Here is a 14,875-nt window from a genome sequence, read left to right as displayed (position 1 = left end):
GTGGGAGTTTAAAATATAATTGTATTATTTTTCAATACTTATAATTTTAAGATATGTAAATTATTGCAATTCTTGGTAATAAAAACCAAACATTTTATTGATTAAAGTTATGAGTTTATAGCGAAAAATAATGAGATTTGTTTTAAGAAATATTATTGAATAAAAAATCTGCCTTTTTTTTCGTAAATAAAATTTCGATGTAAAGGTCAATTTGTTTCCTTTCAAAAAATATTAAAAAGAAAGGTCAATTTGTTAAACCAACCAACCCAAAAAAACTCATAAAATAATAACACCTCATCTGATTTTAGACAGTAGTGTGGGACCCAGTTATTGTCTCTCTATCGAGAGTTAGCCAATTAAATACTTTAGCTTAAAAAAAAGAAAAATAAAATAAAATAAAATTAATAAAAGCCACTTATACATCTTTTGATTTGGTTTAAGTGGATACAGGAATTAATCTACACTTGTTAAGAAGTTCTATAGATTTTTATACTAATAATTACTCCCTAGTATTTATTTATTTTTAATAGAAAGTAACAGAAATGGTTTTTGTTGACCATTTTATAGAATATAAAATTTGGTAAAAAGAAAATTAAAAAGTTTGTAAAAGCTTTGATATTTGTCATGCCTGCTATTGTTATTACTTGAGTGCTTGACCAAGTTGCCCCAAATCTGAAATTCAAATGAGCAATTTTTTTTTTCTCAAACTTATTTAAGGCCAAATTATGCTTACAAATCATGTTGGATCTTGCAATTATGACATTATTATTTATTAATGAAGATTTGTGTTGTATTGTTTAGGTAGGCATAACGCCATAACGGACAAATAATGTAAGTAAAATTCTATCTCATGGCTTGAGTACCACCCATGATACATAAATCAAATTAACTAATTAACCAAATATGGAGTATAAAGTACGTAGTATATTGAAGGTAAAATGTGACAAACAAAAAGAAAAGATGACTAATGTCTGTAGATAAAATGTGAGAAAGAAGTATATTTGGTACCAGTAACAATAGCTACAAGTATCAAAAGTATGTGATTAAATTACAACCACATACAAGGAGTATTAAAGACGAAAGAAATACTTTTAGGAAATAAAAATAATTGGTTGACTGGATTTATTCTATTGAAGATCAATAATGAAATCTACTATATTAAATTGGTTGATCTTTTTTTTAATAATTTATATTCATGATTAAAATTAAAATTTTATTCTATTCAATTTACGTTTTCCAGTTAGACATTAAATCAATGGCAACAGAATTTGAATCTAATCACACTTATCATAGGATAAATCGGCATAAATTAATTACTAACATTATAATTAGTACTAATAATAATGTTTAAAAGCAATAGTTGCAACTTGTCCAGTTTGTTGTGTTGTTGCTGCTTGCAGTACCGCAGGCGTGTTGGGTGTGCAGTACAAATGTTAAAAATTAATTTCTTATTAGTACTCCTATAATGAAAATAAAGACTAATTTTTTTTTAAATGGTAATTATATAGATTAAAAAGGTAATATTATATTGGATTATAAGTATCTGTACCAAGTACCAAAAGCAAGGAAGGTGGAGAGAATCTAGAAAATGGCCCCCAAAACCCATTAAATCTAATTTATTTTCTTTTTTCATTTTAGGAAAATTCAATAAGATTATTATTTTTTGATTTTCTCACACATAACTTATACAAGTATTATCAGGTTTTAAATAATCATGATAATAATCAATTCAATAATTGAAAGTAATTAATAATTACTCTTATTAAGTATTATATTAATTGTGCATTTAAGTAATCACATTTAAAATGCAACTCAAAATATTACAGTATTAAAGACACATCTTTAAACTTTAACTGTAAAAGATGATACAGTAACATAAATTATAAAGTTATAGTATTAGTATGCCAAAAAAATAAACTTAAGATTATTTATACTGTATAATATTTATACTTACGTAATATGGAGTATATTATTGTGGATCGGGTCTATATGATATTAAAATAAATAAATTAAAAGTTAATGCAAAAGCTAATTAAGTGAGGCAGAGAAGAGTAGAGGAGAGAGAGAAAGAAGAGAGAGATAGGAAGAAGAAAGATAAATGGAAAAAGCAGAGAATAAAAAGAGACCGGATGTTGACAAATTTCATGTCACTGTTCTTAGAAGGTCGTTTGTTTGTGTGAAGATTTCTTATCTGGGATCTCTCTCATTCTCTCTCTCTAACAAAAAATAAAAACTCTATTTTCTCTCTCTACTTTCTTTCTCTTCATTTCTTCACTTTCTCTCTCTAAAAAAATAACTCTTTGTTTCAGACACTGGCCCAGCAGATCGAAATCTTCATCTTTTTCCTCCCTTCTTAATCTCATGACGATCTAATTAGCTCTTCATTCAATGGGGTTTTTTCAAAATCTTTTTTTTATTTAATATATTTATAAATATTTTATTTTTGTTTTCTAACTAAAGGTGGGTTTTTTATTTTATTTTTATTACTTATAGTTTGGTCATTAAAGATTTTATCTTTATTTAATTTTCTTGTAAACTCATTTGTAAAGTTCATTCCTTTTTCAGTCTCTGAGGACTGAATTTTCATGATGGGACTTTTTTTTTTTTTTTTTTTTGTTTTTCTCTTTTATTATCATCTCTGAAAAACCTCTCTTACTCATGAATGATTGAATCCCCTTTGTTTTAGAGAGAGAAACACAGTTCTAGAGAGAGAGGGAGAGTGATTGGAGGATGTGGGTCTAAAGGTAAAGTCTTTATTTATTTATTATAATTTCTACTATTTACCCAGAAATTAAATTTGTGGGTTTTTGATTTTTATGGGTTTTTTTTGATCAATTGGGTACTATTCTAGTTCTGTAATTAATAATTCTTGTTCTATTGATATAATTGGGTGTTGTGTTTGGTTGTTTAGATGATATTTGCATTTTGTTTAATTCATAATTGCTTGGATTTGGGGTTTGGGAATTGCATTTAATTTCAATTTTGTAGTATTATATCTAATTGGGGATCTAATGCCTCATTATCTGTTTTGAATGAATATTCCCTTATCAATAGTCATTGAAAATTTTGTGCTTTATTCAAGTTATTTGAGTAGGGTTTTGACAATTTGATAAGTCTCAGTTTGGAATTTTGGGTAAATTTCCTTTTATGAGAACAATTGCCTTTCCTTTTGTTTCTTAGATATCACTGTTAATCGTGTTTTAACTGGTGTTTTAGCTGAATTTTTGTTTTATCTACGGAATATACTTTTCTTAACATTCTTTGGAATTGTTGTTTATGTGTAAAATGGGTGAATCTTTGCATTTTCCGTTGATTTGTGATTGATTGTTGAGTCATTCTAGTGGTTAAATTAAGCTAAATTTAGGATAACTTGATTTTTTGGGCATTTAGCTGTGAAGGCTATGCTGCTGCTTTTGTTATCCTGTTCTCTAAATTTAATAGGTTTAATTTGAGTGCATTTTGGATTTCATCGTTTTCTGTTATATAGTGATGCTTCGCGACAAAATGGAGTTCGTTATGTTATTGACGTGGAGTTGCATTCAAGTAGTTGGGGCCTGGGGGTAGGAGGGGGGTGGGTTTCTGGACTTTACGTGGTTACTTGCTAAGCAACACCTTGTTTTCCGGTGGATGGATGATCATTAAAATTGGTTTGTTCAGTTTATTGAATGTCTGGAAGACAGTGTTGATTAGGAGAGTCGGTAGAGGCTTACGAAAACTTGGGCTATTGTCTGGTAGTGGCTTTGAGGTTTGTGGCTTATATTTCTGTATTTTGAACTGGAGTTCTTGGGATATCCATGGTGTTGTGCTGCTCCTTATGTTGGGTGAGAGACAACTATAATCTTTCTTTGCCAAGGATTAATGTGAACGCTGTGTTTTAAGTGTCAGTTATGTTGTTGCATAGTTGCTTTGTGTTTGTAGCGTAGTTTCTGCTTGCTAGCTTTTCACTTATCAATTAGCAGATTGCCAATCCAACAAAATTATCGTCATAGAGTTGTACACGTGAGATTTATGAACAAATCTTATAGCTTGCGATTTATAAATACATCTTTTCATTTACTGAACTGATTTCTTAATACTGCTGAGGTGATTTTGATAAGCTTAGGGAGTCAATTGATCTTGCATTAATCAGTGAAAGCATTACAATATATATAGCTCTGCGAGTATGAGCTGTACCTGAAACCTGTACTGAATTAGGCAAAATATACTAAGATTAGGAAACAAATCCTTTTTTCCTCAATACAAGGATTATTTCCTTAAATACATCCACATTAATTTATTTTATTTCCTTTTCTTTTTTAAATAAATTGTTTTGGGGTACTGGTGGTGTACATTTGATTGAAGGATAGAGCCTTTTTAAATGACAAGGTTGTCATGCAACTTGGTAAAATAGAGAATGTCAAATATGGTTTTCTGTGAATTCTTTGTGATTTTGGAAGAGGGAAGGGATGACACTAATGCACTCTTTTCATAGAGTTGTTGTAAACATGAGCTCGTGAAAGACTTGAATGGCATAGTAGGAACTGCTCTTGACAAATTAGGATACTCTTTTATTGGAATGTACCAGTAGTATGGTTCTAGTAGAGATAGATTCATTGAACATGAAAGAGTGATGTTTGTATGGTGACGGATAGTGGGTCATAGATTTCAAGTCTTATTAATACTGGACATCGTTATGTTCAAGTTTAATTGTGATATCAGCGGGGAGTTTTAGTTGGCATATTTCTATCTGTCCCCTTTTCAGTATGTTGAACTGTTTGAGTACATTGTTCCATGGAATTCCATTTGATTCACCTTTTAGGTTTGTATCCAGGTGTGAGTATGTCCTTTATGGCACTGAAGATTTATCTGCTTATGATGATAGATACGAGTATACGACTGACTTAAAATGCATGTCTTATTCCCGAAGCTGAATATGACTTCTAGTCAAAGATCCTGGTGGGTGTTGGGGGATGCTGGTTCATACAAAAATGTAAAATGTGGTCTCTGCTGGTAACCTAACTCCCATGAAACTTGTATTTCATCGAGTTATATATATGTACACACTCCATTACCTTTATTGCATCTTGACCTCGGACAACCACAAATCAGATGCAATCTGCCTGCCGTTAACGTTTGGATGCATGATATCACACACACCCACACATTAATGTTTTTCATCGAAGTGCTAATTGGTCATGATTCTGAACAAGTTTGCATATTTTGTTTGATAACGAATTGATCTCTGCAATGATGTCTATGTTTGTATCAGTTATGCTTGCTATATGTAAATAATTGCAAGATATGTCATGTGAGGACTAGGGGAACATATGGTGGTAGACTGGTGGTGAGTGTACAGAAGGCATTGCTTAAAAGGATATTTCTGTAATGTTTTTTGTTTGGTGATATGTTTGTGCAAGCCGTTGTTGCTGCAGTATTCGAGTGTAAATGTGTAATCTGTTAGTGTTTGTTTCTTATTTGGATAGTGTTTCCATAAATGGACAGGAATGGGAACAAAAGTGCAGTTTGAGAATTACTTGCCTGCACATTACTCAATGAAGGCTCTTACTCGTGAATCTAATGGTGCTAATTGGCCTACTTGTTTTGGTGAGAGCAATTTATCCAACGGACAATTTTATTACGGTTTTTTGCCTAGGACTGTTGCCGATTCACAGCCAGGGTATGACAAGGATATTGTAAAGCAAACAATGCTGGAGCATGAAGCCATATTTAAAGATCAGGTATGTATTATTACCAAATTCAGTTATCTGAGTGTCACATAATAACCTTTTTCTGGAATAGATGGAATTACTGAAGATCTTTTAAGCCCTAATTTATTTCTCGAAGATTCTTCCATCGACCATTCACATGCTTATTTATCCAGGTGAGTGAGTTACATCGACTATACAGAGTACAAAGAGATCTGATGGATGAGGCCAGGAGGAAAGAGCAATTTAAACGGAGGATTCCTTATGAAACATCATCTTCTTCAAGCCCTGTACCATCCCAAATGCAATATGAGGATGTGCAAAGATGGAATGGTCCAAACCTTCCATTGTCAAACGAAGTTTGTGGCAGACCTCCCATTTCAGCCCCAGATACTGTTCAATCGTCACCATTATCTGCCAAAGGAAAGAGCATACAAGCCAGTCCAAGTTCACTTCCGAATTGCTATAGCCCAAAGAACTCGGAGTCGGAGTCTAGACCGACAAAACTTAGAAGACGAATGCTTGATCTGCAACTCCCAGCTGATGAGTATATTGACACAGATGAAGTGGATCAGTTTAATGGTGTAAAAGTTTCTGATAATACTAGTCCTTCCCCTGATAAAAACAGAAAGTTTGCAGTGGGGAATGGAAAACGGTTAATGGACTATCCTGCAAAGACTGAATATCAGGGAGATACTTCAAGATCTAATTTGCACGTCAGTAAACCTAGGGCTCTGGCGGATTTGAATGAGCCGTTACTTATGGAAGAAGCTACCTCTGTCTCATCTATTGACTTTTTGCGCCGTGGTGGTAGTCACATTGATGTTCAGTACAGGGATCTTTCTGCACGGTTGTTAAGGTCATCTAATGATGTTCCTCAGAACCCCAAGAATAATGGCAGCATGAATGGGGCTTTGAACAATGTACACTTAGAACATAGATCAAATGGCGCGGACTGGTTTGGTACATTAGAACAAGGTAATAATGAACCACATTGCTCTTAAAAATTTTGGTTTTCCTGCATTTGGATTCTTGATCTCTAGAATTAGGAACTTGAGTCTTCATTAGAACAAGGCATGACTACACTTTTAGACAAGTGATGTATACTTGAGTCTTCTCATGTGTTTTATTTATTGTATTATCAAGGTAGTTGTTCGTACTGTTGATCATTATTTCCGTGTTTAAATTGCAGATAATAAAGGTAGCATTAGATCCATTAATCAAGGAATCTGTCCAGAAAAAGCACCTGTACCATCTCAGCCAGTACATATTATGCTTGATCAAGTTTGTCAACCTCCGGCTTTTCTGGCCAGTGATCGTGTCAAGGGAGATCTTTGGAAAGCAAAATCTGGTGGCATCGTAGAAAAATCTGACAGAGGTTATTCTCTATCCAGCTATAATGTTCCTGGAACAGGTGCTTCTCATCTTCCAAATCAACCTGGATTTTTTCAGCCATGGGATCAATGTACCTCATCTTGGGGGAAACCAGGCAGCTTTTTTGGCCAAAAGCCCATACCAGTTCAGACAAGTCCATATCCAACTTCTGCTACCTTGAGCAAGAGTCCCCAGTCATCTGCCCAAAGCAATGATTTGTTTGGCAATAATAAGTGGAATCTAAATAGCAGCCCTTCAGCTTTGGGGACTGACACACCTGTGAGAAACGGTTTTTATGAAGGTTCATCATATTCTTATAAAGGCACTGATTATGCAAATGGCAGTTACAGTGAGAAAAAGGTGCCTTGTTCCAGTATCAACTACTTCAAGGCTACAAGTTGCTCCAATATGAATCCTGTAAAAGATATGAACTTGAATGTGGCACTTCCAAATGGTATGTCTGACGATCATTATAGCAGGCAAGGTGTTAGGATCTCAGACAAGGAATACAGATCCGAGGATCCTGTAGCTGTTTTGCCATGGCTCAGAGGAAAGGGCGCTTGCAATAATGAGGCAGAGAATTCAAGGAAAGGTCTTTACTCGCTGGATTCAGCCCTTTCTCGATGGGGTTCAGTCGCTTCAAATTCATGTGAGGGTGATGTTAAAGCCAAGGTTCTTGATAGCAGCAGAAAAATTCTTGGGGTACCCATATTTGAAAACCCTCCAACACCGAAGAAAGAGATTTCCAATCCTTTGCTTAGTCACAAATGTTCAGGAAACAAGGAGAGTGAAAGAAGTGGGAGAAAAGGTGGTTTTGATATGAATTTACCTTGTGACCCCACTGAAGAGGAAGTTGTGATTGTAGAAGAGAATATTCAAACTGAATCTGCTAGTCTCAGACATCATTTTGATCTTAATTCTTGCATATTTGAGGAGGAAATTCCGAGTGAAACCCCTCTTCCAGAAAATAAAACCTCCTTGAGGAATTGCACTGGTATAGATCTGGAAGCTCCCTTCATTCTTGAAGACGAGGAGGTCATTCCTCCGGATGAAGATTCTTTAATAAAAGAGACGGAGAAAGAGCCAGAGTTACCCCAACATAATGCTGGTGACGGAGAAGCCGAACTTGCCAAGTCAGCAGCAGTGGCAATCGTTGCCATTTCATCATTTGTTAACCCAAATCAATCCAAGGAAGCAACTTTCCTACAAGTCGAAACTGACTTGGATGATCCCCTTCAGTGGTTTGTTGATATCGCTTGTTCTAATGGATCTGATCTTGAAAATGTGGATGGGGTACCCGAAGATTTGGATGATTTTGAATTGATGACTTTGAGACAGAAGGAGTGCACTGCAGAAGAGTCCTTCCCGAAACCAAGCTTTCCTGAAGTCCCTAACATTGAAGAAAAAGGGGCGTGTGTCTTAACTACAACTAGAGCACGAAAAGGACATGGTCGTAGAGGAAGACAAAGAAGAGACTTTCAAAGAGACATTCTTCCTGGCCTAACATCACTTGCAAGGCACGAAGTAACCGAAGACCTCCAAATGTTTGGTGGTCTAATGAGAGCTACAGGTCATCCTTGGCAATCTGGGCTAAATAGGCGGAATGCTACTAGATCCGGAGGTGCAAGAGGCAGGCGACGGTCTGTCGCAGCAGCACCAACACCAACACCAACACCTGCAGCTGCAACAGCAAATGCAGTCTGTGCCCTTCCATTGAAGCAGCAGCAGCAGCAACATTTACAGAATAGTAATACAGAAGTGGTTTTGGAAGATAGAAGCCTGACGGGATGGGGAAAAACAACTAGACGTCCCAGAAGACAAAGGTGCCCTGCAGGTAATCCTGCATCCGCCCCTCCTCCCGTTCCTTTGACCTAATTTATTGAATCGAGGCTCTGATATCATGAATCGGAAAAAAACCTATAGAGCGAAACAAAACAAAAAAAAATACTCGAGTAGAGTTGTTCGTTGAAGACCTTCGGAACTGAGCTTTTCCTTTCTCCTCCTTTCTTTTTTTTTTTTCTTAGTCACAAAAGGGGATTGTCTTTGTACATGTTCCTTAGCCCAAAATTTGGGTCCCCTTTTTAATTATCTGTCTTTTGCAACCAACTTTGTATTGTTTCATGAATAATGTTGCATGGGGTTTCTTGTCCTTAGCTTATGCTTTTGTGCATGAGCTAATTTGAACTATAGTAGATCATGCACCTGTATTGTGTGCTTGTCTTCTTCATATCTTTCTGATGATTATTAACAAAGCCTTTTTCTGCTCAAATCTAGGACATATATTTTATATAATCATTTTTGAGTTTCATATACTTTTAAGATATTGTCACAGATTTTCATAAATGTTATAGTCCCTTTTGTTCCTAAATTAAGTTATATAAAAATGTTCATAAATGTCCTATGACTCAGTCTAAAAGTATGATCTTGAATGTGGCCATGTGCTAGCGCATTTGTTGCGGGATTTCATCCTTTTATTTGGACCCTACTCAGGCTCACTCGGTTGGGATTTTGCTGTCTATTTAATGTAACAGCAGTGTTGATTTTGCCTGATATAGGTGTTTAATTAGAATGAACAAACTTGTATTTCAACTAAATCTAATTGGCACTAAAGTCTTTGAGTTGTTGAATAGTACTTAATTTGGAATAAACCTCTATACATATAGAATCGTGATCGTGTGTCCTAAGATTGTTGACTTGGGTTTAAGGAACGCTGTTTTATTGGTGATTCTATAAATGCATTGAAATGAATACAGAATTTAATATGGTTAGATATAGAATGGGAATGGGAGTGCGGTGATATAAAAATTGAAGATTTTTTATATATACGCAAAATGTGTACATAATATTTACCGAAAAACACTCTTGTTGAACATTTTTGACAAAAAATCTACTACTTCCAAGGTGAATTATTGGTGGGTTTTTATCTTTTTACTTTTATTTGTAAAGAATTATTTATCACAAGTATATAGGAAAATAATAAAGGAAAAATTATGGATGGATAATTTTACAAAAGAACAAGCACCAAGTTTTGAGGCATCTCCAGACTTAAAGTGTAAGGACCACAAAGAGAATCACAATTCATAATTAAATTTAATAAATGAATTTTATTTAATCAATCAATGAAAAAAAAGTTTGAGTCATTATATGTCACGACTCACGAACCATCAACCTCACATAATAAATAATGCGAGTAATACCAAATCAAATATACTTCTATCAGATTCAATTTCTATACCATGCATCCGTGTAGAAATAGTTGCACCAATTTAATTTTTGCACTATGAATTCACTAAATTTAACCCTTCTTTTAAGTAAAAATAATTTTAACATAGATAATAAATTTAGCTGGATATATCTCAATGTCTAATTTAAGATTTAAGAATATCAACTTTTAGAAAAATTTACAACATACTCCCACTGTTTTATGTTGGTTGTCTCATTTGTGATATTGAGAGATTCCAATGGAAATAAAATCTAGTACTTTAAAGATTTTTCTATATACTTTAAAAAATAGTAATGTGGAATCTTGTAAGATTTGTTTTAATTTTTATTTTTCAAGTATGCAATTTTTAATCTTACAATTTTTTTTTTCTTTTTTTTTTTTGGTAATTTGTAATTTTTACCAATTGGATTACAATTGTGCAAAAAGAAAATGAGAAAAAAAAAGAATAAACAATAAGGAAGTAATAAGTCAAAATTGTGCATTCCTAACATGAAAGTCAGGAGGCATATTCGGCAAAATATAGTTATGAAGGTAACTGTTAGCTGTGGAGGTAGCTGTACGCTGTGTAGATAGCGGTTGACTAGCTATTACATATAAAAATTAATATTTTATTTTTAAAACTATAGATTAAATTTTCAATCGGTACCTCAAAAGTTTCAAAAGCTAATATTATAACTTTTCATGAAAACTAACTCCACCACTAAAATTTACCATAACCACTACTTTGCCAAACACTCACATTTTTTTGTTAAATGCTACCTAAAAGCTACTCGAACGCTAATGCCGAACACGCCATATAAGAAGAAAGTTTTAATGGATAAAGTAATTTATTTAATGCTTTCATCCCATTTACTAGGTCCATTTTCCTTTTTGGATTGTCATAATTTACTTTTGCAAGTTAAATTTTAGAGAAAAAAAAAAAAATCTTTCTTCTTTTTCTTGAGTTGTGTCTTGCATTCATCCACAGACGGAGGGAGTGAAAATAAAAGGCGGAGTAAATTTCAGTTTAGTGAAAATTAGATGAAAAAAAAAGCTCAAGAAAGAATTGGTATTTACGGTCTAATTAAAGTAAGAATGGGAAGAGAGTTTTCAATATGATGAGTACAATGGTCACTAATTTTTACTTCCTCTCTCATTCTAGTAATTCAGTGGTCTGGATACTGCACAGAAACCTCACTCCACTAGCTAAAATTGCAATTCTCTTATATGATGAACTAGCTACTAGATGATCAAGTATAATAAGCGTTGGGCAAACCCCATTTGCATATAACACATTTACATAATTACAATGTGGAGGAACTCTATATATTTCATGTCAGATACAGTATTTCGTAAACATCTGCAGGTAGAACAAAATTAGCTGTATTACAGTCAGTATTCACCAGCTCAATACCCCCAAAAATTCGCTCTTTCACAGAGATCAGCTTATAAAACCACTATCATCTTTGAAGAGAGAACATTTTGTTTCCAGCTGACAAATTTGTGCATCATAGCCACCAAGCCATCTCAGTCATTCTTGAAAGTTGTCTTTTTAGATGGCTTTGCCACAGCCCACAGGTCCAGAATGCAAAACCATTTTTTCTACACTCTTACTCCATGCAGCTGCATCGCATACACAACACTACAACATGGATTTCGTTGATAATTATAGGCAAGGAAGCTCCAGAGATAAGCACCACAGATTTTTTTTTTGATCTTTTACTCAGTCAGTGACACGGAAGATATTACTATCTTCTGTCTTGAGCGATTACCTAGTAGAAGATAATTGCAAGGAAGGAAGCTGGTTAAAACTTTCCATCTCTGAGGAGCTCCAACCAGGTGACTTGCTCAACCCTCTTTCCTTCATTAAATCTCTGATCTCATCTGCCTTGTCCCATCTTCCATCTGAAGCATACAACTTATACAAAAGCACATGGTAACAAGCTTCGTTAGGATGCATGTCTAACATTCTTCGTGCTGCAATCTCTCCCAGTTCAAACTGGGAATGAAGGCTGCATCCATGAACAAATGCTCCTAGGACAGTGATATCTGGACGAATAGGCATATTCTCCATGATGTCTGCAGCTTCCTCTAATTTTCCTGCACGAGCTAATATGTCTACCATACATGCATAATGTTTCATGGAGGGCACAAAGTTATGCTCCCTACAGATAGAAGTGAAATATTTCCATCCTTCACCGACATTTCCTGAGTGACTACATGCTGATAAAAGAACAGTAACATGGACATCATTAAGTTCCACATCTTCCTTTAACATATTGTTGAACAGTGTAACAGACTCCTCGCCATCACCATGCATCCCATAACCCCTAATCATAGAACTCCAAGTTACTTCATTCTTTACTCCCATCTCATCAAAAACCTTCCGTGCACATATCACATCACCACACTTGGCATAAAAATTTAGAAGTGCCGTGCCAACATAGGTGTTAACAGATGACAAACCTTCCCTGATTAATAAAGCATGTAAAGAAGAACCAACTTTAACAGCATTTATAGAAGCACAAGCAGAGATTACGCTGACCAAAGTCACTGTATCTGGAGACATAGATTCTAAAGTCATTTGATGAAAGAGTTTAAGGGCTTCAAGAGCATACCCATTTTGGGCGTAACCTGAAATCATTGAATTCCAAGCAATCACACTCTTGTTGTGTATTGAATCAAAGATATACCGAGAATCTCTCATCAGGTTGCATTTTGCATACATGTCAATGAGGGCATGTTTGACATCAACATCTTCTAAACCTTGCAAAGTTGCAAGGCAGTGAACCGACCTGCCCATACTCAGATCTCCGAGTTGAGAACAAGCTGAAAGTACACTAGCTATGGTCATGGAATTAGGAAAAATTCTAGCTCGCCTCTTGTCTGCAAATAACTTCAGGGCCTCATTAGGCTGGCCGCATTGAGTGTGCCCAACTATCATAGCGGTCCAAGAGATTAGATCATCGGTAGAACAGAACTCGTCAAATACAGAACGAGCATCTTTAATGCTCCCACTTTTGACATACATGTCTAGAAGCGCGGTAGCCAGAAAGGAATTCAGATTGATCCCAGCTTTGAGCAAATACCCATGAAGCCACTTCCCTTGATGCAAAGCTCCCAACTTCCCACAACCTGTCAGTAAGCTCCCCAATGTAAACTGATTTGCATCAACAAGGCTTTCCCTCATCCTATTAAACAAAATCAAACCCTCTTCAGAACAATCATTCTGCACATACCCCGTGATTAACGAAGTCCACGAAACGACATTTCTATCCTCTATCTCTTCGAAAACTCCCCGAGCAGAATCAATCTCCCCACATTTAGCATACACATCCACCAAACTAGTAAGCACAAAACTATCAGGACTCCCTGCCTTGACAATATGGCAATGCACCTTCCTCCCCTCATTGACATCCCTCAGCTCACAACAAGCCTTCAACACAATAGAGAAAACAATATCATCGGTCTCTCTGAGGCATTTCCTCAAACCCCTGTAGCACACAATTGTTTCAAGATGCAATTCATTCAAAAAATACCATCTAATCATTACTTTGAAAGAATAAAGGTCTGGGTTAGGAATTTTATCAAACACCTTACGGGCAATCCTCAAATACCCAAATGAACCATACAAACTCACCAATTTAGTGAGGCAAAGAAGATTATCAACTACACCATGAACAATGAGTAAAGCATGAACTTTTTGGAGAGAAGAATGATTTTTGCAGGTACCCAGAAGAAGGTAAGCTGGGTTTGAAGAAATGGAGAGCAACGAAGCTTTAGATTGCTGGGAAGTGTGGTACTCCTTGGGAGGAGGATTGAGAAATGGGAAGGAAGAGAGAGAAATTGCCCGCCATTGATGAGGGTATTTGGTGATGAAAGCAGGAATTTGCTTCAGAAAATGGGAAAATAATTGATTCATGATGATTTGAAGAAGATGATTCTAATTTGGGGGAAGAAATTGGTGCCGCCATTTTCTAATTGGGACTTTTTAAGGTTTTGGTTGTTGGCATTGGCGGCAAATCGATTGTTGCCTGTTGGTTTGAAGGCAACTAATACGAGTACGTCCATATAACTAAAGATGGTGCCGGGCCGTGCCTCATGCCGGGTTTTGGGGCTAGCTAGGCTTAGTCCACAGCTCAGCTCACAAATTACGTGCTGTGTCGTGTCGTCAAAATTATAAATTGTAGTCAAAGTCGTGCTTAAGCTAAACTTTTTAAATTGTAAAAAATAGTAAGTATGGATTATTTGGAGCACATTGTTGGTGCTTCAAGGACCATAACCATACAATAATTAGGCTTTTTCATTGTGTCATACTCTTCTTTTTTTTTTTCTTTAGATGGTAATCAAAGCAATCAGATAAACATGCTAGGTCGCTTATTATGTGTAATCAGTTAGCAGTTTTTTCAAAGGTATACTTCAAAAAGTGTCTTCTCCATGATCAACCCTTTCTACTCAAGTCTTTATCTTAATCACTTTTCCCATCAGAAGTTTACCTAATTTGAAATTCTTTATTCTACTCAAGCCTCACAAATTTACAATTTACTTTAGTCAAGTCCTTTTATATTTCCCTGCAAAATCTTAATAAATGTGAAAAACATTCAGTACTGTTGAA

General features: G+C 35.2%; 2 protein-coding genes across 2 annotated transcripts; one reads left to right on the top strand and one right to left on the bottom strand.

Annotated features, from left to right (window-relative positions):
• Nucleotides 1–2,071: 2,071 nt before the first annotated feature.
• LOC110722325 lies at nucleotides 2,072–9,327 on the top strand. Its single transcript, XM_021901602.1, has 4 exons — nucleotides 2,072–2,744; nucleotides 5,482–5,717; nucleotides 5,861–6,662; nucleotides 6,877–9,327. Exons 2-4 carry the CDS (start codon nucleotides 5,484–5,486, stop codon nucleotides 8,931–8,933), a joined length of 3,093 nt encoding a protein of 1,030 aa, XP_021757294.1. The 5' UTR covers nucleotides 2,072–2,744; nucleotides 5,482–5,483; the 3' UTR covers nucleotides 8,934–9,327.
• Nucleotides 9,328–11,090: 1,763 nt separating this feature from the next.
• LOC110684728 (pentatricopeptide repeat-containing protein At2g03380, mitochondrial-like) lies at nucleotides 11,091–14,699 on the bottom strand. The gene is made up of 2 exons (XM_021861193.1): nucleotides 14,679–14,699; nucleotides 11,091–14,203 (listed from the first exon to the last, which is right to left on the bottom strand). The coding sequence occupies exons 1-2, from the start codon at nucleotides 14,697–14,699 to the stop codon at nucleotides 12,029–12,031; spliced, it is 2,196 nt and encodes a 731-aa protein (XP_021716885.1). The 3' UTR covers nucleotides 11,091–12,028.
• Between the last annotated feature and the right edge of the window lie 176 nt (nucleotides 14,700–14,875).

This window comes from Chenopodium quinoa, unplaced genomic scaffold (genome assembly GCF_001683475.1).
Source record: "Chenopodium quinoa cultivar QQ74 unplaced genomic scaffold, ASM168347v1, whole genome shotgun sequence".
Taxonomy (NCBI): Eukaryota; Viridiplantae; Streptophyta; class Magnoliopsida; order Caryophyllales; family Amaranthaceae; genus Chenopodium; species Chenopodium quinoa.
The sequence above is the reverse complement of the archived record's forward strand: the minus strand, read 5'-3'. Positions and strand labels throughout refer to the sequence as shown.